Consider the following 23,658-nt stretch of genomic DNA (forward strand, 5'->3'; position numbering starts at 1 on the left):
TCATCCCTGACTTGGAATTCTATGCACTTATGATTGGAACTATTAGCAAGCATCCGCAACTACTAACGTTCATTAAGGTAAAACCCAACCATAGCATTAGGATATATTGGTCCCCCTTCAATCCCGTATGCATCAATTTCTATGCTAGGTTGAAGTTTCTGTCACTCTTTCCCTCCAATCAATGTTGGGGATATCGCTTATCGGGAACTTATCGGTCGACCCATGATAAGGGGTAAATCGGCCAGTTTATCGGCATATCGGTTGGTTTATCGTCATATCGGTTGATTTATCGGCCGATATATCTTATCTGTCAGACACTGGTAAGCGATAAATCGGTCGATTTATCGGAATATTGGAAGATATCTTGAACAGTGCCTCCAATACATAGTCCTATCAACATACAACTAACCCTATGGTGTGATCCACGCGCGCGCTCATATGATGGGCACCAAAGGACAGCAACATAACCACAAGCAAATTAAATCAATCATAGCAATTCATCAACCATCGATAAGACAACGAAAATCTACTCAGACATCATAGGATGGCAACACATCTTTGGATAATAATATGAAGCATAAAGCACCATGTTCATGTAGAGGGTACAGCGGGTTGCGGGAGAGTGGACCGCTGTAGATAGAGGGGGGAAGGTGATGGAAATGTTGGTGAAGATGGCGGAGGTGTTGGTGTAGATTGCGGTGATAATGATGGGCCCCGGCGGCGTTCCGACGCCACCGGAAGCGAGGGGGAGAGAGCCCCCTCCTTCTTCTTATTCCTTGACCTTCTCCCTAGATGGGAGAAGGGTTTCCCCTCTGGTCCATGGTCTCCATGGCGTGGGAGGGGCGAGAGCCCCTCCGAGATTGGATCTATCTCTCTGTCTCTCTCTATTTCTGCGTCCTGGGATTCTGCCCTTTCACCGTTTCTTATATATCCGGAGATCCGTAACTCCGATTGGATTGAAACCTTCGCTCCGATTTTTTCCCGAAAATTAGCTTTCTTGCGGCCAAAGAATAGCAGCAACCACCTTACGGGGGGCCCACGAGGGTCAGGGGCGCGCCCCCTGCCTCGTGGCTCCCTCGGGCACCGTCTCGCGCTGATTTTCTTCCCATATCTCACAAATATTCCAAAAATATTCTTTGTCCATTTTTATTCTGTTTGGACTCCATTTGATATGGATTTTCTGCGAAACAAAAAATGCAACAAACAGGAACTGGCACTGGATCAATATGTTAGTCCCCAAAAATAGTATAAAAAGTTGCCAAAAGTTGTAGAATATTAGCATGGAACAATCAAAAATTATAGTCTATCAGCGTCCCCAAGCTTAATTCCTGCTTGTCCTCGAGTAGGTAAATGATAAAAAGGATAATTTTTGATGTGGAATGCTACCTAGCATAATCTTGATCATATATCTAATCATGGCATGAATATTAAGACACGAGTGATTCAAAGCAATAGTCTATCATTTGACATTAAGACAATAATACTTCAAGCATACTAACCAAGCAATTATGTCTTATCAAAATAACATAGCCAAAGAAAGCTCATCCCTACAAAATCATATAGTCTGGCTATGCTCCATCTTCACCACACAAAGAATTCAAATCATGCACAACCCCGATGACAAGCCGAGCAATTGGTTCATACTTTTTAACGCGCTTCAGCCTTTTCAACCCTCACGCAATATATGAGCGCAAGCCATGGACATAGCACTATGGGTGGAATAGAATATGATGATGGAGGTTTGTGTGAAGAAGACAAAAAGGAGAAAGTCTCACATCGACGTGGCTAATCAACGGGCTATGGAGATGCCCATCAATTGATGTCAACGTGAGGAGTAGGGATTGCCATGCAACGGATGCACTAAGAGCTATAAGTATATGAAAGCTCAAACTGAAACTAAGTGGGTGTGCATCCAACTTGCTTTCTCATGAAAACCTCGGGCATTTGAGGAAGCCCATCATCGGAATATACAAGCCAAGTTCTATAATGAAAATTCCTACTAGTATATAAAAGTGGTAACTCAAGAGACTCTCTATATGAAGAACATGGTGCTACTCTGAAGCACAAGTGTGGTAAAAGGATAGTAACATTGCCCCTTCTCTCTCTTTCTCTCATTTTTTTTATTTTTTTGTTTTGGTGGGCTTCTTTGGCCTCTTTTTTGGGGGCTTCTTTGACCTCTTTTATTTATTTTTAAAGTCCGGAGTCTCATCCGGACTTGTCGGGGAATCATAGTCTCCATCATCCTTTCCTCACTGGGGCAATGCTCTAATAATGATGATCATCACACTTTTATTTACTTACAACTCAATATTACAACTCGACATCTAGAACCAAGATATGACTCTATATGAATGCCTCCGGCGGTGTACCGGGATGTGCAATGATCTAGCGTAGCAATGACATCAAAAAACGGACAAGCCATGAAAACATCGTGCTAGGTATCTTACGATCATCCAAAGCAATATGACAATAAATGCTCAAGTCATTTATATGATGATGATGGAAGTTGCATGGCAATATATCTCGGAATGGCTATAGAAATGCCATGATAGGTAGGTATGGTGGCTGTTTTGAGGAAGATATAAGGAGGTTTATGTGTGATAGAGCATATCGTATCACGGGGTTTGGATGCACCGGCGAAGTTTGCACCAACTCTCGAGGTGAGAAAGGGCAATGCACGGCACCGAAGAGGCTAGCAATGATGGAAGGGTGAGAGTGTGTATAATCCATGGACTCACATTAGTCATAAAGAACTCATATACTTATTGCAAAAGTTTATTAGCCCTCGAAGCAAAGTACTACTACGCATGCCCCTAGGGGGATAGATTGGTAGGAAAATACCATCGCTCGTCCCTGACCGCCACTCATAAGGAAGGCAATCAATAAATACCTCATGGTCCAACTTCGTTACATAACGGTTCATCATACGTGCATGCTACGGGACTTGCAAAGCTCAACCTAAGTATTTCTCAATTTCACAATTACTCAACTAGCACGACTCTAATATCACCACCTTTATATCGCAAAACTATTGCAAGGAATCAAACATATCATATTCAGTGATCTACAAGTTTTATGTAGGATTTTATGACTAACTATGTGAATAACCAATTCCTGTCATCTCTCTAAATATATATAAGTGAAGCAAGAGATTTTAATTCCTTCTACAAAAGATATGCCCACTCTCTAACAAATATAAGTGAAGCAAAAGAGCATTCTACAAATGGTGGTTTTCTATGTGAAGAGAAACAGGCAATCCAAACTTCAAATGATAAAAGCGAAGCACATGAAGCATTCTATAAAGCCATACTCAAAAGATATAAGTGAAGTGCAATGAGCATTCTATAAATCAACCAAGGACTATCTCATACCAGCATGGTGCATAAAAGAAAAGTGAAAAATAAATGCAAAAGACGCTCCAAGATTGCACATATCGCATGAACGAAACGAGTCCAAAAACATATCGATACTTGTTGAAGAAAGATGGGATGCCTTCCGGGGAATCCCCAAGCTTAGAAGCTTGACTCTCCTTGAATATTTACTTGGGATGCCTCGGGCATACCCAAGCTTTATCTCTTTCCTCTCTTCCTTCTTCTCGTATCGAGACCTCCTCGATCTTCGAACACTTCATCCACACAAAACTCAATAGAAAACTCGGTAAGATCCGTTAGTATAATAAAGCAAATCACTACTCTAAGTACTGTTGAAAACCAATTCATATCTTGTTTTTGCATTGTATCTACTGTAATATAACTCTTCCATGTCTTAATACACTGATATAAATCGATAGTTTCATCAAAACAAGCAAACTATGCATCAAAAACAGAATCTGTCTAAAACATGACAGTCTGTAATAATCTGAACATTCACCATAGCTCTGGTACTCCAAAAATTCTACAAAAATTACGAAAAATAAAAAATTTCTATAGAAAGACAGTGCAAAACGTTTCAGAACAGTTTGACATTCCAGTAAAAAATGTAAAATCGTGCACTACAGCCAAAGTTTCTGTCCTGCACCGTACAAACCAACAAGCATCTAAAACATCCTAAAGGCAAACCTTGGCACATTATTTTTATTTTTAAACCTTATAAAAGCACACAACAGAAATAAATGACTCTCTAAAACTTCCGGGTTGTCTCCCTGGCAGCGCTTTCTTTAAAGCCATTAAGCTAGGCATATACTGCTCAAGTAATGGATCCACCCGAATCCTACTTGGGGGCCTTGTCCAATTCCCCCCCCCCCCCCCTTTGCTTTTTCACCGGAGGGGAAAGGAAAGAGGATGAAGGAGGGAAGGAAGGAAGGGGGAGGCCGAATCCCTCCCCTACCTTTATCTCTTCCCCTTTTCCTTTCTCCCCTGGTGCGGCCCATATGGGGGGTGCAGCAGCCCCTGTTGGCTACTGCGTTTCCCCTCTTGGCCCATTAGGCCCATATAGTTTGCCGAGGGGTGCCCGGAATCCCTTCCGGTGACCCGATATGTACCCGATACCCCCGGAACACTTCTGGTGTCCGAATACTATTGTCCTATATATGAATCTTTACCTCTCGACCATTTCGAGACTCCTCGTCATGTCCGTGATCTCATACGGGACTCCGAACAACATTCAGTCATCAAATCACATAACTCATATAATACAAAATCGTCATCAAACGTTAAGCGTGTGGACCCTACGGGTTCGAGAACTATGTAGACATAACCGAGACACCTCTCCGGACAATAACCAATAGCGGAACCTGGATGGTCATATTGGTTCCTACATATTCTACGAAGATCTTTATCGGTCGTACCATAATGACAACATACGTTATTCACTTTGTCGTCGGTATGTTACTTGCCCGAGATTCGATCGTCGGTATATTCATACCTAGTTCAATCTCGTTACCGGAAAGTCTCTTTACTCGTTCCATAATACATCATCCCAGAACTAACTCATTAGTCACATTGCTTGCAAAGATTCTTATGATGTGCATTACCGAGAGGGCCCAGAGATACCTCTTCGATACTCGGAGTGATAAATCCTAATCTCGATCTATGCCAACCCAACAAACACCTTCAGAGATACCTGTAGAGCATCTTTATAAACACCCAATTGCGTTGTGATGTTTGATAGTACACAAGGCATTCCTCCAGTATCCGGGAGTTGCATAATCTCATAGTCGAAAGAATATGTATTTGACATGAAGAAAGCAATAGCAATAAAACTAAATGATCAATGTGCTATGCTAACGGATATGTCTTGTCCATCACATCATTCTCCTAATGATATGATACCGTTCATCAAATGACAACACTTGTCTATGGTTAGGAAACTTAATCATCTTTGATTAACGAGCTAGTCTAGTAGAGGATTACTAGAGACATGGTGTTTTGTCTATGTATTCACACATGTATCAAGTTTACGGTTAATACAATTCTAGCATGAATAATAAACATTTATCATGATACAACGAAATATAAAATAACAACTTTATTATTGCCTCTAGGGCATATTTCCTTCAATCTGTAGTCCTAATGATTTTCTCAGATAATGATTGTTATACTTGTGACTTTTTATTTGCGACTTGAATTAGAGTATATCAAAGCTATAAATAAGAAATGTAAAAAATGACGAATATTTTTTACCTTAGTAGTGGCTTGCAGATTTTCTAAATAGCAATTTTATTAAGATAAGGATTGATGTCAATTTACTTTGGTATTGTATATGTTGGCATTTGTTGGGTTTGTGTGTTGGTTTACACACGGCCAAAAGAGGTTCACTACACATGTGTGGGTTTCACTAAGCTTACCCTTTTTCGCTTATAAATGAGAACCAAATATTAAGGTATTTATTTAATGGATTTTTACATTTCTGCCCTTAGCCGGTGTATACTAGATAGTTTTGCCCCTACTTTCAAAGGGTGCTCAGTTTTGCCCTAAACAACATGACATATACGGTCGGAGTGAAGCGTCTTTGATAAATGGAAATTAAACATAAGGGGCATTTGTATAACCAAACATAATTGCTTAGTGGCAAACAGAACATAGTTTAAAACTAAGGGCAAAACTATCCAAAAAGGCACAAATGCAAAAATCTCTTTATTTACATGTCTTGTGTATGACATAAAGTTGCACCAATAAAACTCTAAAGGTGGAGATATTTTGACTTTTAAGTCTTGCGAGTACTTTGAATGAGTACTCACGGTTGCTTTGATACCCATTTTTCTCCTCTACCCAATTGGTGCGATCAGATGACGGACCCCGGGAGCAACCTGATCCCGTCATCGACTACTACAATCCCGCCGGAGCCTACTACTACGTGGAGACCGCCGACGACCAGGAGTAGATAGGAGGCTCCCAGGCAGGAAGCTTGTGCCTTTTCAATCCAGTTATCTTTGTTATGCTAGCCTTCTTAAGGCAGACTTGTTTACTTATGTCTGTACTCAGATTTTGATGCTTCCGCTGACTGTTGTGTATTCTAGCTTATGTATTCGAGTCCTCGAGGCCCCTGGGTTGTAATATAAAGTTTGTATTATTATTTTATTTGTGTCTATAGTTGTGTTATGATATCTTTCCGTGAGTATATGATCTTGATCATGTGCATTTGCTTGTATGATTAGTCCATGATCGAGTCGGGGCATCACAAGTTGGTATCAGAGCCGATTGTCTGTAGGAAGCCCCTTTCCAACTCCTTGGCCGAAGTTGAGTCTATTCTTTAAAAAACTATTTTACTAACATTATTGTATGGCTGATATTGTTCTTCCATGTTATCCAGTACGAATCCAATAACAGACCTACAATGCAATTCGAAACTGATAGTTAGAAATACATATATTTGAGCTGCAACTAAACTCTAGACAACAATGAATGAATAGTAACTAACAGGCACTTAGGATAACACACACGTGTGGTGTTGAATCCCATGTTGAATCCAATATAAGGTGTTCTGTGTGTATTTTTTTGAAGCTGCCATGTGTACTTATTCTCAAGAGAATACATCTGCGCGTACGCAAGGAAGTTCCTCATGAGTCTCAATCTAAGTGAACTAGCTCATTAGTAGTCTCTGCTTTTGCTTCATTAGTTTTGTTGTAGCATAGTTCCATTCATGGTTTCCATTACTTATTTTTCTCTGTCATTTACAATTTTTGTTTAGCAAAGTGATGTGCTATCAGTTCAGACATTGCACTTAAACATTTGCAATTTTTAGAAGAATATTCTAAATGAACTAGATCACGAGTCTCAACCTGGACAGAGTTGTTTGTTCTGTTTGTACAGCTAAATCTGCTATACTTTAATCTATATATTCATGAATTAGTTGTACTTGCTTGCTATCATTGCTAGTGTTAGACAAGCGTTAAAAGTGTTTTGTTACTCAAGTGATGGATGTCTAACCGATTGAATCATTTTCTATATAGATGACCAAAACAAGCAAGAAACAACGCTCATCGCTGAAGAGCTCCAACAGAAGCTTCCTTGCAAGCTTTTGGTCAAAGGTGGTGCTTGCAAACAAGTAAACTTGATGCCCAGATCGATTTTATAATCACTAATTTGTGATGCAACTCCTTGTTTCTGCTACAGAACCTCAAGCAAGTAACATGTAACTGGGATTAACCGGATGTAATGCTTGTTTCACAAATTTATGATGCGACTTCTAATTCTATATGACATGGATGGATTGACCGAACGACAATATACTGCTTGTTTCATGAATTTGGAATGCAACTTGTGATTCTATATGACTGGGATTAATAACCTACTGGACAGAACAAAATCGAGGGAAGGAGTCTGATATGTAACCAATGAAAACTGACATTTGTGTGACCCAACTGCTTGTTCTGCTCCACTGCGGCCATTCCCCTTGTGGCCACATCTACTACGAACCTACTGGACAGAAGTATATAAACTCGTGGGTTAATCAAGATGCATAGATGATTCACCTATCTGCAATCAGCTCTAAATCTCGGCGCCCAAGGACGAGAACGGAGCCACTGGAAATTGGCCCGAGGAGCATGCAAGTCCGAGGAGTCGAGATGAAATTTCGGGCCAGAGCTCATTGTTACGCCATTGCCGGGATGGGAGCACCGCAATCCCCGGCCACCCTAACAAGCTCCTGGCATTGAGCAGTTGTGTGCTCTGTTAGTTCGCGTAGATTTGGGGCTGGTACATGTTGGAACCTTGGCCTCGCCCTAGCTCTCTCCCTCGATTGCTGTCTCGCTCTCTGGCTGGAACCAAGAAAGAGGAAGGAGGAAGAAGAAGAAACAGAGGACACGATGAGGTTTCCGGCGCACGAACACCTCCGCACGAACGGCCTTTTTCTTGAGCTCGAACTCAAAAACCCAAACCTGTTACAACAATGGCCGCACTAGCTTTATACCCGAGCCGGTGCCAGGGCACGAACCCACACCTCCAACTCTTCCGCGGCTTGTGACCCGCACGCTGCGCTCGTGCCCATGACGTGCTCCGACATGCACGGCACAAGGCGAGCACCAGCAGATCACTCGCGATCACCTCGCGCGACTCGCCAACGGGCTGGCCCCACACACACGTACCGTGTACTCCAAACCGCGCACCCCCGTGCTCCACGCGCACACGTGCCATGGATCCGACGCGCCCGACACGACCGGTGTGCGCCCACACACGCACCCGACACGTCCTGGCCACAGCCGCGGCTTATTTGGCCAACACTCACCCCCTAAGGGCATCTCCAGCCGTTGGCCTCCCAGGAGGGGCAAAAAATCGCTCCCTGGGGGCGCGCCGGCGCAAAACCGCGCATTTGGGCGTGATGCCCCCCGGTCGCGGCGCCCACGTTTTTTTAAAAAATTCAAATACGGCGCAAACACGACTGAAATTTAATGCAAACATCGGCGAGTTCGTTCAAACTTAAACATATTTTACAAAAAAAGAAAAAAACTTTCGCGGACTACCCCGCCGTCTCCCTCGCCGCCCGCATCGCCGCCCGCCCACGCGGTTTACATGCCGAGGAGGCTGTAGAACCGCGTGTAGTCACCGCCGTCGGCGTCGTCGTCATCGTCGTCGCCGCCCCCGCCTGCGCCTCCGCCGTCCCTGCTGCATCCCTCCCCTGGTTGGCGCGGCGGGTTGGACGGTCCGGGGGCGTCGTCGTCGTCGTCGCTGTCGAGGACCACGACGCCGTGCTCGTCCTCGCGTCCACGCTTGCGGGCGGCGATCTCCTCCAGGGCCCGGCACTGCCGGACCATCTCAACGCGGAGGTAGTCGTCCCGCGCCCACCGCAGGGCGTCCTTGTCGGAGAAGCCACGCTGGGCTATCTCCTCGTACTCCGCGGGGATGCCGGGCTCTGGCTTGGGCTCGACGAGGACGAAGCGGCCGGTGGGTGGGGAGGCGTTGGCGCCGATGCGGACGTCGGAGCTGCGGGTGCGCGCGCTGACCGGCGTGCCCTGGGCCTCCGGCTTGATGGGGCGGAGGCAGGGCGAGCCGCCGGACGAGGAGGAGGACCCCCCGGTCTCCAGGCGCCTCGGGGTCCAGGAGCTTCCCCGGCGGCGTGAGAAGGGGGAGCGGGGTACTCGAGACGCGGCGTGTTGCCGCCCTCGATGTCGGGCTGTCGGGGACGTACCGAGGGCCCTCCCTCGCCGCCCGTACGTGTGTCCGCCGTGTGTACGTGTGGCGGGCGAGGGAGGTCGAGGGACGCGCGTCAACCGGCCTTCACTGCGCCGCCCGTGAGGCATCAATGGCGCAGGCTGACCGGCGCGGCAGCGCGGCAGCTTTGTCATTGATTCGCCACGGGAAACGAGGCGATGAGGACGACGAAGGGCCGAGAAGAGAGCCGTGTCGCTGACGCGGCAGGCCCGCTGCTTTTTCGCGCCAAAAAAGTTCGTCCGGCGCCCCCGGGCGCCCCCAGCGCGCCGGGTTCGGTTTGGGTCCGCTGGCGCTGTTTTCGGCCCAGGCCGGCGAAAATCGGGCTTCTGGGGGCGCGACTAGGCCGATTTTTCGGCGCCGGTGCAAAAAAACGCTTGGGGAGGCCTTCCTGGGGGTGCGGCTGGAGATGCCCTAAGCCGTGGCTCAGAGGACTGCTGGCTCGTAGTCGTCGCCAATCTCCGCCATGAGCGTGTGCTCTGCCGTCGGCGCCTTCCGCAGCTTAGGGCACTCCCCCTTGAAATGGCCCCGTTGCCAGCAGATGTAGCAGCGCCCACGCCTCTTCCCGCCGCCACCCAACGCCATGTTGCTAGCGCCGTCGTCATCGAAGTCGAGTCCACCTCTGCCCTGCCGTCGCTGCCGAGCCGCCCATTGCGCTGCCGTCAACATGAGCTGCTTGCCCGCCCTCTCGCTGCCAGCCTGCGCATCCGCTCCTCGAATGCCTTCGGACACCCCATGGCCTCCTCGAATGCCATCTCCTCAACATCGCAAAGCTGCTCGATTCTAGGCACCGTGGCGTACAGCCGGTCTGGCACGGCGTCGAGTAGTTTCTTCACCATGGCGGCCTCGTCCAGTGTGGAACCGAGCTGCACATACTTCGCTGCCATCCCGTTCTCCTTGCCAGCGTACGCGTCGAGCTCGTCGCCGTCCTCCATGTTAGAATAAATCCGAGGCAATATCGTTGATTATTCGAGGACCAAGCAATCACACGAGCATGACACCGAGATTTGTTAACGAGGTTCACCAATATGCCTACATCCCCGGGGCTTGACTACGGGCGCTCCTCCCCGTGACACCGTCACAATACCGCACCCGGTCGCCCTGGACACCGACACATGCCGCCGGCTCCCCCTTGCGGGCCTGTGCTATTATGTTGGCATAGGTTACATCGTGTGTCTACCCCCGCTATATAAGAGAGGCCTAGGATACAAGTGTCCTACTAGGACACGACTCCATATCCTATCTAAACACAATACAACTACAAGTCCAACTGTAACCTACCTCGTACACTATATTCGACACAACTCCAACAAACTCCACCTTGGCGAATATTCTACACCATCCTGGATTTGTCCATGCGTCAAACTTCCATGTACATCGGACTTGAGCTTATCCCATTAGAACCGCTGCTACTCCAAAGACTCCATATGACTCCACCTGCAACTTGTAGTCCCTTCTTTTATTGACCAAAGTCAACACTCGAAGGAAATTAAGTTCCTTATTACTCTAGTTTGTGCTCCCAACTTCCAGAGCATCAATCCAACGCCATCACACACTGATCACTGACATGCGTGAAATTGAACAACTTACATGTTGGGTTTCACACATAAGAGTTACCTGAACTCAACATCACCGCTCCTTTCTTGACCGCCTGTCTGAAACTTGAAGGAATTTCACCATTGCTTGTAGTCATCTCGAGTCAAATTCACAATTGTCCCACCACATGTATGACCACCAGAGCCCTGGCCTGTCTCCATGTCCCGTGCATACCGCACGCCTCTCCGTTATTACCGCGTCGAGCCTCCGCTGTCCCGGTCGAGTCTCAAGGGTCGCGAACCCACACCACTCAATCCCCACTGCAGAGTACCACCGATCATCACCGACCGATGACGAGTTTCACGCTTCCATCAGACCACTGGGCTCCAGTCCAAACTACGTCTCACTCGCTTTCCCGCTTGCTGAATAGGCTTCGATTCTCTGGATCCTTACACTGTAGCCCCTCAATCCAGCTCCACCTTCAACATGACTCCATGGTAGATGATCAGTCCACCCTCGCACCCCGTCGACTTCAAACTCCGTGTGTACACCGTCTTGAATCAACCCCGCGCCATAGTCTTGTCGAAGCCACACAAACCCTCGGGGCCCGCGCCATGTGTGTCCACGCCCAGAAGTCGGTCACCATCAGCATCACGCCCCTATGTCGTCGTCACCGATCCCACCACTGTCTTCTGTACCAACCGACTTGCGTCGATCCGTCAGACTGCCTAGTCCGACCCAGCCGAACTCGTTCGACTGCATGACACGCTCGAGGCTCCCAAATCGTTTTCCAAGAATTTCCATCCATCACATGATAATTCCATCTTAGCTGACATGACTTCCCGCAACGCCTTCAAGCATCCTTGTCGCGCCAACAATCTTTCACACATGCCTGCCATAACCAAGGTTTCCAGTTCCGTTGAATTTCTCCACCTCAAACCCGATACCCGATGGCGTCATGATTCTTCGTAGGCTGACCCTGTGAAAAATTAACTGAGCTTCCAAAGCAATGCTCCAAGTACACAAGCAAGAGTGAAGGGCAAGGACATCGTGATGATTTGTTTGAGACAATTGTTAGAATAAATCCGAGGCATATCGTCGATCATCCGTATGCGCGCCACAAACACCGCTAGAATCTGCACGCCCCGCGACCGATCGAGTCCACACTCAGCCGCTCCCTGCACACGTCCTTCCGCCGCTTGGGCATGTCCGTGTTGCCGCTGGCCACGTCCCAACCTCGCCGACTCCGAGTACTCAACTCGACGTCCATGCGATTGTGACCCACGCTAATTTTTCTGATCTCGTCGACGATTGATTCTTCCACGATATTTTCACCTCTAGATCAACAATCTGCAGCCTCCTTGTAACCTTGCTCATGATACCATTTGTTAGAATAAATCTGAGGCAATATCGTTGATCATCCAAGGACCAAGCAATCACACGAGCACGACACCGAGATTTGTTAACGAGGTTCACCGATATGGCTACATCCCCGGGGCTTGACTACGGGCGCTCCTCCCCATGACACCGTTACAATACCGCACCCGGTCGCCCTGGACACCGGCACATGCCGCTGGCTCCCCCTTGCGTGCCTGTGCTATTATGTTGGCATAGATTACATCGTGTGTCTACCCCTGCTATATAAGAGAGGCCTAGGATACAAGTGTCCTACTAGGACACGACTCCATATCCTATCTAAACACAATACAACTACAAGTCCAACTGTAACCTACCTCGTACACTATATTCGACACAACTCCAACACTCCATCCGCAGGTAGTTGAATTCACCGCGAAGAGTCACGAGCCGCGCCGCCCGCACCTGATCGACGCCGACGAAGCGAATCGTGAGGGAGTCTCATACCTCCTTCGCAGTGGGCTTCATCGCCACCTGCATCGGCAACTCCTCCGACAGCGCGCCCAGCATTGCCGCCCACGCCGTCTTGCTCTTACCGGCGTCGACTGTCGTGCCCTCCACCGGAGCCACCGCACACCATAATCCCTGGGCATCAAGTGTCGCCTCAACCTTGATGGTCCAGGATGTGTAGTTCGCCGGCGTCAATGGCAGGACCTGGAGCAACATCACACCGCCGCCACCGTACGGAACGAACGACATGCCCGCCTGTGATCACCTCACGAAAACAGCTCTGATGCCAATTGTTGGAACCATGGCCACGTCCTAGCTCTCTCCCTAGATTACTCTCTCGCTCTCTGGCTCGAACCAAGAAAGGGGGAGGAAGAAGAAGAAACAGAGGACACGATGATGTTTCCGGCGCACAAACACCACCGCACGAACGGCTTTTTCCTTGAGCTCGAACTCAAAACCCCACACCTATTACAATGATGGCCGCACTGGCTTTATACCCAAGCCGGTGCCAAGGCACGAACCCACACCTCCTACTCTTCTGCGGCTTGTGACCCGCACGCTGCGCTCGTGCCCATGACGCGCTCCGACGCGCACGGCACATGGCGAGCACCAACAGATCGCCCGCGATCACCTCGCGCGACTCGCCAATGGGCTGGCCCCACACACACGTGCCGTGTACTCCTACACGCGTACCCCATGTTGCACACACACACACACTTACGCACACACGTGCCACGGACCTAACGCGCCTGACACGACCGGCGTGCGCCCACACACGCACCCGACACGTCCTGGCCAAAGCCGCGGCTTATTTGGCCAATACTCACTCCTATAAGCCACAGCTCAGAGGGGTGCTGGCTCATAGTCGTCGTCGATCTCCGCCACGAGCGCGTGCTCAGCCGCCAGCGCCTTCCGCAGCTTAGGGCACTCCCGCTTGAAAAGGCCCCGTTGCCCGCAGTTGTAGCAGCGCCCACGCCTCTTCCCGCCACCACCCGACGCCATGCTTCTAGCACCGTCGTCGTCGAAGTCGAGTCTGCCTCCGCCCTGCCATCGCTATTGAGCCGCCCACTACGCTGCCGTCAACATGAGCTGCTCGCCCGCCCGCTCGTCGCCGGCCTACGCACGCCGCCACGTCTGCTCCTTGCATGCCTTCATACGCCCCATGGCCTCCTCGAACACCATCATCTCAACGTCGCAAAACTATTCAATTCCGGCCACCGCAGCGTACAGCCGGTTCGGCACGGTGTCGAGCAGTTTCTTCACCATGACGGCCTCGTCCAGTCTGGCCCTGAGCTGCGCATACCGCACTGCCATCCTGTTCACCTTGCCAACGTATGCGTCTGGCTCATCGCCGTCCTCTATCCGCAGGCGGCCGAATTCACCGTGGAGAATTGTGAGTCGCGCCGCCTGCACCCGGTCGGTGCCGACGAAGCGAATCTTGAGGGAGTTCCATACCTCCTTTGTGGTGGGCTTCGTCGCCACCTGCATCGGCAGCTCCTCCGATAGCGCGCCCAGCATCGCCGCCCGCGTTGTCTTGCCCTTGCCGGCGTCGACTGTCGCGCCCTCCGCCAGAGCCACCAAACACCACAGTCCCTGGGCATCAAGTATCTCCTCAACCTTAATGTCCCAGGACGTGTAGTTCGCCGACGTCAATGGCGGGACCTGAAGCGACATCATGTCGCCACCACTGTACGGGACGAGGGACATGCCCACCAATGATCACCTCACAAAAATGGCTATGATGCCAATTGATGGAACCGTGGCCTCACCCTAGCTCTCTCCCTCGATTACACTCTCGCTCTCTGGCTCAAACCAAGAAAGAGGGAGGAAGAAGAAGAAATAGAGGACACTATGAGGTTTCCGGCGCACGAACGCCGCCGCGCCAATGGCTTTTTCCTTGAGCTCGAACTCAAAACCCCACACCCGTTACAACAATGGCCGCACTAGCTTTATACCCGAGCCGGCGCCAGGGCACGAACCCACACCTCCTACTCTTCTACAGCTTGCGACCCGCACACTCCGCTCGTGCCCATGACGCGCTCGGACGTGCACGGCATACGGTGAGCACCAACAGATCGCCCACGATCACCCTGCGCGACTCGCGAAAGCCCCCCCCCCCCCACCCACCCACACACACGTACCATGTACTCCTACACGCGCACCCCCGTGCTCCACACGCCTGCACTCACGCACACACGCGCCACAGACCCGAAGCGCAAGCGCGCACCCACACACGCACCCGACACGTCCTGACCACAGCCGCGGCTTATTTGGCCAGCAGTACATAGTATGAGAAAGAACTTTCTGCACAATATTAGAGAGCAATATGGTGAGCTGAGCTTGACTGATCTGGATCCCCATCGGACCTCAGTTTCCACGTTTCCACTGAGTTTACATGCGATACTTTCTCGTGCTGGTCAATCTCATGAGTTTTTTTAAGGAATGTCGTGCTTTATTGATCCAGGATAATCAAGGGAGAGTGCCTCCCGGATACAATCTGAGGTTACATGAGTCATTGGAGTGCCTCTCGGACCTAACATAAGTGATCTGTATCCTTGACCCTGAAAGCCAAAACAGGTTAGCCCAAAACGAAAAACTAGTACGCCCGCATGCCGCTGCTCCTGGCGGAAAAATTAAACGCCAGATCTTGCCGCTGCTATCCTCAAAACGACACATTTTCTTATTTGCCGGCACTAACATATCTAAGGCACAAAACTATAGTCTGGTAAATAGTATGTCTTATTAGAATGAACGGTCAAGGTTGCAGCCTTGCAGGAACACCAAAATCAAAGCTAGCCCTAAAGCCTCGAGGGACCACATAACCAAAAACTCTGTCTATACCATCTCTGTCACCAAAGTGTCACATTGTTGCACACAACAAAGTGGAACATCTAAGTTTGGCTATACAAATTGAGCGGGACAGATTACGACGATGATGGTTCTGGCTCTTTCCCCCTCCTCCCCTTGTTTACAACCTTTGTACTGTCAGCCGGCACGGCGTTAGGCTCCTTGGTGTACATGATACAGTCGTCGAGAGTGTGGATCCTGGGAGCGAGCGAGGATACAGTTGATGTCTTGATAGCTACTGTTAAGGAGGACCAGTACCACCAATCATTCATGAGGAATTCGGATTTTATCATCCTCTCCAACACACTGGTCGCCACTACCATCTGGAAGAGGCATTCGTAGATACGATTAATCAGTGCAATGGATAATAAATATCAGTCCTCTCAAGCATTTATTTTGAATGGACACTAGATAATCAGCACAAAAATAATGTAATAAACACTACTGTACTATAGATAGATAGATATTTTCTGCGGCACTGTGAAGGTGAATAAATATAATAGATCAAGTGAGTCACCTCCGATATTGATTGTGCATGCTTGACAAAAGCACGCCGTGAACGCCTTCTAATTTGTTGAGATTTTGAGGCTCTCGAAGCTTCCTCAGGCAACGCTGCATGTATATCAAGCAAATTTATCTTTTGCTGCTTTAGGATATGTGAGTTTCTTCCTGTAACAGGCCTCAATGATGACTCCGGAACCAAGCTACTGTTAATAGTTAGCAATCCTTTTGGCTTGCCTGTTGCAGAAGATGTTTCCTCACATTTAGTACTATCAATATCAGGGGCTGGCTTCTTTGATTCTGACACATCTTCATCACCCACACTACCTGCATCACAATTTTGACCAGAATCTGACCACTCTTGCCCATCCAGTCTTGGGTCACCGCTACCGGAGGCCGCCGCAACTACACACCAGGGCGGCTGGGCAGCGGTTGTGGCGGAGGCTGGCGCATAAGCGGACCCAAGATGTGGACGCAGGATTCGGGGAACCCATGTTCGCAGGCGTCGCAAATAATGGTGGCCCGCGACAGCTCGGGGAGGCCGCACGACCGGCATGGGTTCTTCCCCCACCCCACTACTCTAGAGAGCTGCACCGATGGGGGCACCTCCACCGACGAACCAGGTTAGAGAGAGACGAGGGCCACCATTATTTGCGACGGGTGCAATTACGGGAATAGCAACAGGGGAGGGAGGGAGGAGGAGGTTAGAGATCGAGAAAGGTAAATCGGAAGCTCATGAGCAAAGCGGGGCTGGGATAAGGGGGGGCGGGGGATTCCTCCAGAGAGAAGCAAAGGAGAAGAAATAGACGGGGCGAATAGAACACGTGAATGAGAGGCCAGGGACGCTTAGGTGGAGATGGGTTGTCAGTGAGTGATGCTGTGAAGCGAGCTCTTTCACCCGTGGAGCGGGGCGCGGTGCTCTACCGTCGATTGGTGTTGGCTGCATCTACTGTCAGTTGTACACAGACAAAATACGTTCAGTGTAGTATTGGTAATGTATGCAAAAGCGGCTTTCAATGTGTGCTTTGCTGTGATATGAGATATACACCAAAATCATTCATTAATGTATACATTAATTGGTATCCATCTTATAGTATATACAAAAATATTGTATTAATTCTATGCTTTGTTTGAAAATGAGAAATATATTGAAATTATTCATTAATGTCTTCTTATTATACAAAATACATAGAAATCAATTATTAACATATACGCATGTTGGAATATATTGTATTAATTGTGTGCTTTGCTGGAATACGAGCAATATATTGAAAATCAATCATTAATGTCTTCTTGTAAGATATATATATATATATATATATATATATATATATATATATATATATATATATATATATATATATATATATATATATATATCTGATTAAAAAATGTATTTTATTACTAAAAATGTATCTTATTAAAACAGTATACTGAAAATCATTCATTAACGTCTTCTTATAAGAAATATATGGAAAGCATTTGTTAATATCTATATTATATATAAACATATTGTGTAAATACTCATTTATTGATATTGATAATCTTATAAGATATGTAAAAAAATTATAAATATCTATTAAACTATAAGAAGATGCTATATCAATTTATTTCTATGTGAGAGATGTTATAAACGTGTTATTGTCATTTGTGACTAATAGTTTCTTAATCTTTAACATTCAGATGTTAATAGTTACTGATAAATAAATATCTAGGAGGAATATAATATAAGAACAACATAATCATTTTACTATGGATGATTCTCTAAACAAACAATGTGAACACTTCATTGTTATCACCCTAGTAGAAAACAGGGCTTTGGTCCAGGCCGGCTCAGCCCATTAGTCCCGGTTCAGTCCAGAACCGGGACCAATGTGGGTATTGGTCCCGGTTCATGAGCCCAGGGGGGCGGCCGGGCCACGTGGGCCATTGGTCCCAGTTCATCTGGACCTTTTGGTCCCGGTTGGTGGGATGAACCGGGACCAATGGGCCTCGCTCCTGGCCCACCACCATCGGTCCAGGTTGGTGGCTTGAACCGGGACCAAAGGCTCCCCTTTAGTCCCGGCTCATGCCACCAACCGGGACCAATGAGGTGCCTATATATACCCCTTGCTCGCGAGCAGAGCACCCCAGTGCTCTGTTTTTCTCTGGCCGGGGGGGAGAGGGCTTGGTGGTGCTCTAGCTCACCTCCTATGCACACAAGGTGTTCGATGGAATGCCTGAGCCACACTACTTAAGCTTTCTCCTCTCCAAGTTCGACCTCCAAGCTCCATTTTCCATAATATTTGTCTAGGTTTAGCGGTCCGTCATGCCCCGTCCCCGTCTTCACCGCCGTCGATCACCCGCGCCGAGCTCATCGCCGGCACCACCGTGGTGAGCCTCTTGTTTTATCTTCTTTCTTAAAGGAAAAATATTCTTACTTGCATGTTTACATAGATACTTGTATTATTTTCTTACTTTTATTATTGCATCTTATATAGTGCGATGGTTTTGGTATCCGCCCCCGTCGGCCCTCGTCCTGTCTATGATTCGGATGTGGTATATATATCATCTTTATAACTATTGGTTCATTTATTGTTTATGAAAATTATGCCGACCAACGTGACATAGATATTATTTATGTAGGATGTATATGAATCGGAAATGCCAACCGACCCTATTGTCGAGAGGTTAAATTTAGTTGAAGAAGAAAACAATTTGTTGAAGGAAAAAATAAAAAAAATGAGGAGGAGAAGATGATATTGGAGTTGCATGTTGCGGATGTCGTCGATGATCACAATATCAAGATGGATACAATGCGCTTGAAGATTAGAAAGATTAGAAAATATGCCATTGATACCGAGGCTTGGTATCATTATGCTGTTGCATCAATTGTTACCTTGGTTGCGATTATGATCGCATTTGTTTTCGCATTGAAATGTTTTACATAGTTTCAATGTATTGTTTAATTAATTAGATGCTCCGGAGAGCTATATGCTGTTAGATGAGAACTATGTATGCACTTTGGTTTTAATGTGATGATGAACTTCTATTAATTTGGACACTTAATTATATATAATGCACGCAGATGAACCGGCAATGGATATACGGTGACAGACACACCCGCGAGTACATTAAGGGCGTGCATGAGTTTCTCGAAGCGGCTGAGGCAAACAAGCAGAATGGTTTTATGTGTTGTCCATGCACTGAATGTGGGAATACGAGGTCTTACTCTAACCGGAAAATCCTTCACTCCCACCTGCTTTACAAGGGTTTCATGCCACACTATAATGTTTGGACGAGGCACGGAGAAATAGGGGTTATGATGGAAGACGGCGAAGAAGAAGAGTACGATGACAACTATGTGCCCCCTGAATACGTTGATGCTGCAACGGGGGGGGGGGGGGGGGCTGGTGAAGATCAAGAGGAACCAGACGATGTGTCCAATGATGCTACAACGGGTGAAGCTGCTGAAGATCAAGAGGAACCAGACGATGTGCCCGATGATTGTGATCTCCGTCGGGTCATTGTCGATGCAAGGACGCAATGCAAAAGTGAAAAGGAGAAGCTGAAGTTCGATCGCATGTTAGAGGATCACAAAAAAGGGTTGTACCCCAATTACGAAGATGGCAACACAAAGCTCGGTACCGTACTAGAATTGCTGCAGTGGAAGGCAGAGAATGTTGTGGCTGACAAAGGATTTGAGAAGCTACTGAAAATATTGAAGAAGAAGCTTCCAAAGGATAACGAATTGCCCGATAGTACATACGCAGCAAAGAAGGTCATATGCCCTCTAGGATTGGAGGTGGAGAAGATACATGCATGCCCTAATTACTGCATCCTCTACCGCGGTGCATACAAGGGTCTGAACGCATGCCCGGTATGCGGTGCATTGCGGTATAAGATCAGACGAGATGACCCTGGTGATGTTGACGGCGAGCCCCCCAGGAAGAGGGTTCCTACGAAGGTGATGTGGTATGCTCCTATAATACCACGGTTGAAACGTCTATTCAGAAACGAAGAGCATGCCAAGTTGATGCGATGGAACAGTGAGAACCGAAAGAAATATGGGAAGTTGAGACCACCCGCTGACGGGTCGCAGTGGAGAAAAATCGAGAGAAAGTACTAGGATGAGTTTGCAAAGGACACAAGGAATGTATGGTTTGCTTTAAGCGCGGATGGCATTTGTAGCGACCAGACCTCAAACAGTCTGATCTCTGTGCTCCGGTGTCATCCCTGGATCAGTAATGCTGACACCACATAGTACTCGGAGGATTTATAGTAGAGTAGCAATCACACACTTATTACATCGAGTGTCTCAAAAGAGATCTTATTACAATAAATATGGCTTAAGGCCATCTAGTGACGATAACAGCGGAAGGCTTGGAAGATAAGTGAGTCCATCAACTCCAACGGCATCACTGAGTATAGAACCACGACCTAAAAACTCCTTAATCGTCGTCTGAAAAGTCTGCAACATTAACGTTGCAGCTCGAGAACGGGTCAGCACATGGAATATGCTGGCAAGGTAACACATAGAGAATAAAGGAATACATCAGCTATACTATATGCATATATGGCTGGTGGAAAGCTCTATGGTTACTGTTTTTGCGTAAAGCCAGTTTTTCCCTACTTCAAAGGAATAAAATTAATTACTATCATGGTGGTTGTGAAACATTGAGAATGGTTGACAGCATTCTCAATCCCAATTAAATAACATCATTAAAACCCATCAAAATTAATTTAGAGTAACATGTTGAGATTCACATGATAATCCAGGTACTAGATACTCAAGATGTCCATAACCAGGGACACGGCTAACCATGATTAGTTTGTTACACTCTGCAGAGGTTTGCGCACTTTTCCCCACAAGACTCGATCGCCTCCGTTTGGTTTCTCGCACTACAAGGTGTTTGAGAAACGGATGACCGAGACAGTCTTTCAGAAGTGTTAGCACCTTACGATAGGTAGACCGGTACACCTACTTTCCCCTACATCTGCTAGTCTACCACTGTAAGAGTTCGCACAATTTAGTCAACTATGCCAGAGCCCATAATGGCTTGTGGCTGCACACGGAAGTTTCTAGTATGAAAAATCTCATGATCCCTTTGGGCCTGGGTGGCGGTCCTAAAGAAAACAGGCAAGTCCTGGTAACCCCAGGTGCCTCAATCCACCCAGATGTGTGTTAGGTTGCCACCTTAGATAAACCCTTAATTATAAATCTCACATCTGTCATGGATATCACTCACCCAATCCACGTCTACTGGCATAGCATGGCATAATAAGCAAACGTAGAAGTAACTCCCAAAGGTTTGATAATAAATAGGTAATAGGTACTACCTCATCTACATCCCATCCCACAATTTAATTAGATCCTAATTATGCAATGTGTGAGGATTGATCTAATGCAATAAAACTGGGTTGTAGAAAAGGTATGATCAAAGTGTTACTTGCCTTGCTGATGATCCGCGAAACCTAGAGATTCGAAGTAACAGGCGGCGCACTCCGGGTATTCTATCGCAGACAAACAACAAGCATACAATAAGTACCCATCTACTGCATATGTAAAGCTCAAATAGAAGATCTAACCAGAATGTTCAACTTAAGAACCCTGGTTGGCAAAAAGAATCAAATCGAACGAAGCGAAAGAAATCAAACGGCGAAAGAAAACAACTTCGTTCTATTAATCTGGATCTAGGGAAAATTTTACAGTAGCAAAAACTTGTTTAAGTTGATTATTTGGAAAGAGGGTTTCGAGATGAAACTCCACGCGCTTGAATCGCCTGATTCCGATAAACGAGCGAAAAGTTATACTAAAACGAAAATCGGATCAGAAATCGCGATCAGAAAATAACCGCGGAAAATCCGACGAAAAAGAAAAACGACGAACAGAATTTTTTTCTAAAAAAGAAACTGCACGGAAAACGAGGCGGCGGCGAACCTCGAAAGGCGCGCGCTTCGGCGACGGCGGCGGCGGCTGGGGCGGCGGCTAGCTAGGGTTTGGGGCTGGTGGCTGGGCTCCTCCTCTCAGGCTTCGGCGCCTTATAAAGGCCCCCCAGCCAGCGGTCTCCTGGCCGGTTACGACCCGTAGTCGGTTTTTTTTTTATAAATCCGCTCGAAAGAAAAATAAAAAGAAATACTAAACGGACTCCAAAAATCACGAAATAAATTTTGCCGGGTTCCTAAAATCAAGCCCGATAAAGTGAACATTTATCTGGGCCCAAACTACAACTTTGAAAAACGCGCATTTTTTCCTAAATTCAAATAAAAATACCGAAAAACTCCGAAATAAAACTTATTTGATTTTTTTATTAAATCTTCAATATTTCTATATTTTGGGACAGTCATTTTATTCCCGCTCTCATATTCTTGTAATAGAAATAATTGAGGATAAAATAAATAAAATCAAATGATCCTGTTTACATAATTTGAGAAAACTCAAATGTGTAAATAACGAAATCCCCAACTCTCTCCGTGGGTCCTTGAGTTGCTTAGGATTTTCTAGGATCAAAACCAAAAGCAAAATAAAATATGATATGCATGATGACCTAATGTATAACATTCCAAATTGAAAATTTGGGATATTATAAACCTACCCCCCTTAAGATGAATCTCGCCCTCGAGATTCGGGTTGGCTAGAAAATAGGTGAGGATGATCTTTGAGCAAATCTTCCTATCGCTCCCAGGTGGCTTCATCCTCTGTATGGTGGCTCCACTGAACTTTGCAAAACTTGATAACCTTGCTGCGAGTAACTCGGCTGGCAAACTCGAGGATCTTGACTGGTTTCTCCTCATAGGTCAAATTGTTATCCAACTGAATTGCTTCTAATGGTAGTGTGTCTCTCAATGGTATGTCAACCATCTCCGCGTGACACTTCTTCAACTGAGAAACGTGAAACACATCATGCACTCCGGCCAATCCTTCTGGCAATTCCAACTTGTAGGCCACTTCTCCCATACGCTCCAAAACTTGATATGGTCCTACAAATCGTGGCGCTAACTTCCCCTTAAGTCCAAAGCGCTTAATCCCTCGAAGTGGGGATACTCGAAGATAAGCTCTATCTCCAACTTCGTAAATTGTCTCCTTGCGTTTAGAATCTGCGTAGCTCTTCTGCCTGGACTGGGCTACCTTGAGCCTATCGCGAATCAACTTTACTTTCTGTTCAGACTCTTTGATCAGATCTGGTCCAAACAACTAGCGGTCTCCAACTTCGTCCCATGACAACGGTGTCCTGCACCTCCTTCCGTACAAAGCTTCGAAAGGTGCCATCTTCAAATTGGTCTGATAGCTATTATTGTATGAAAACTCTGCATATGGCAAATTATCGTCCCAACTAGATCCAAA

The 23,658-nt window shown here is 47.0% G+C and overlaps 1 protein-coding gene across 1 annotated transcript; it reads right to left on the reverse strand.

The window, feature by feature from the left end:
• Positions 1–15,704: 15,704 nt before the first annotated feature.
• Positions 15,705–17,368, reverse strand: LOC123059682 (methyl-CpG-binding domain-containing protein 9-like). The gene is made up of 2 exons (XM_044482188.1): positions 16,351–17,368; positions 15,705–16,156 (listed from the first exon to the last, which is right to left on the reverse strand). The coding sequence occupies exons 1-2, from the start codon at positions 16,888–16,890 to the stop codon at positions 15,911–15,913; spliced, it is 786 nt and encodes a 261-aa protein (XP_044338123.1). The 5' UTR covers positions 16,891–17,368; the 3' UTR covers positions 15,705–15,910.
• Positions 17,369–23,658: the final 6,290 nt, after the last annotated feature.

This window comes from Triticum aestivum, chromosome 3A (genome assembly GCF_018294505.1).
Source record: "Triticum aestivum cultivar Chinese Spring chromosome 3A, IWGSC CS RefSeq v2.1, whole genome shotgun sequence".
In the NCBI taxonomy this organism is placed as follows: Eukaryota; Viridiplantae; Streptophyta; class Magnoliopsida; order Poales; family Poaceae; genus Triticum; species Triticum aestivum.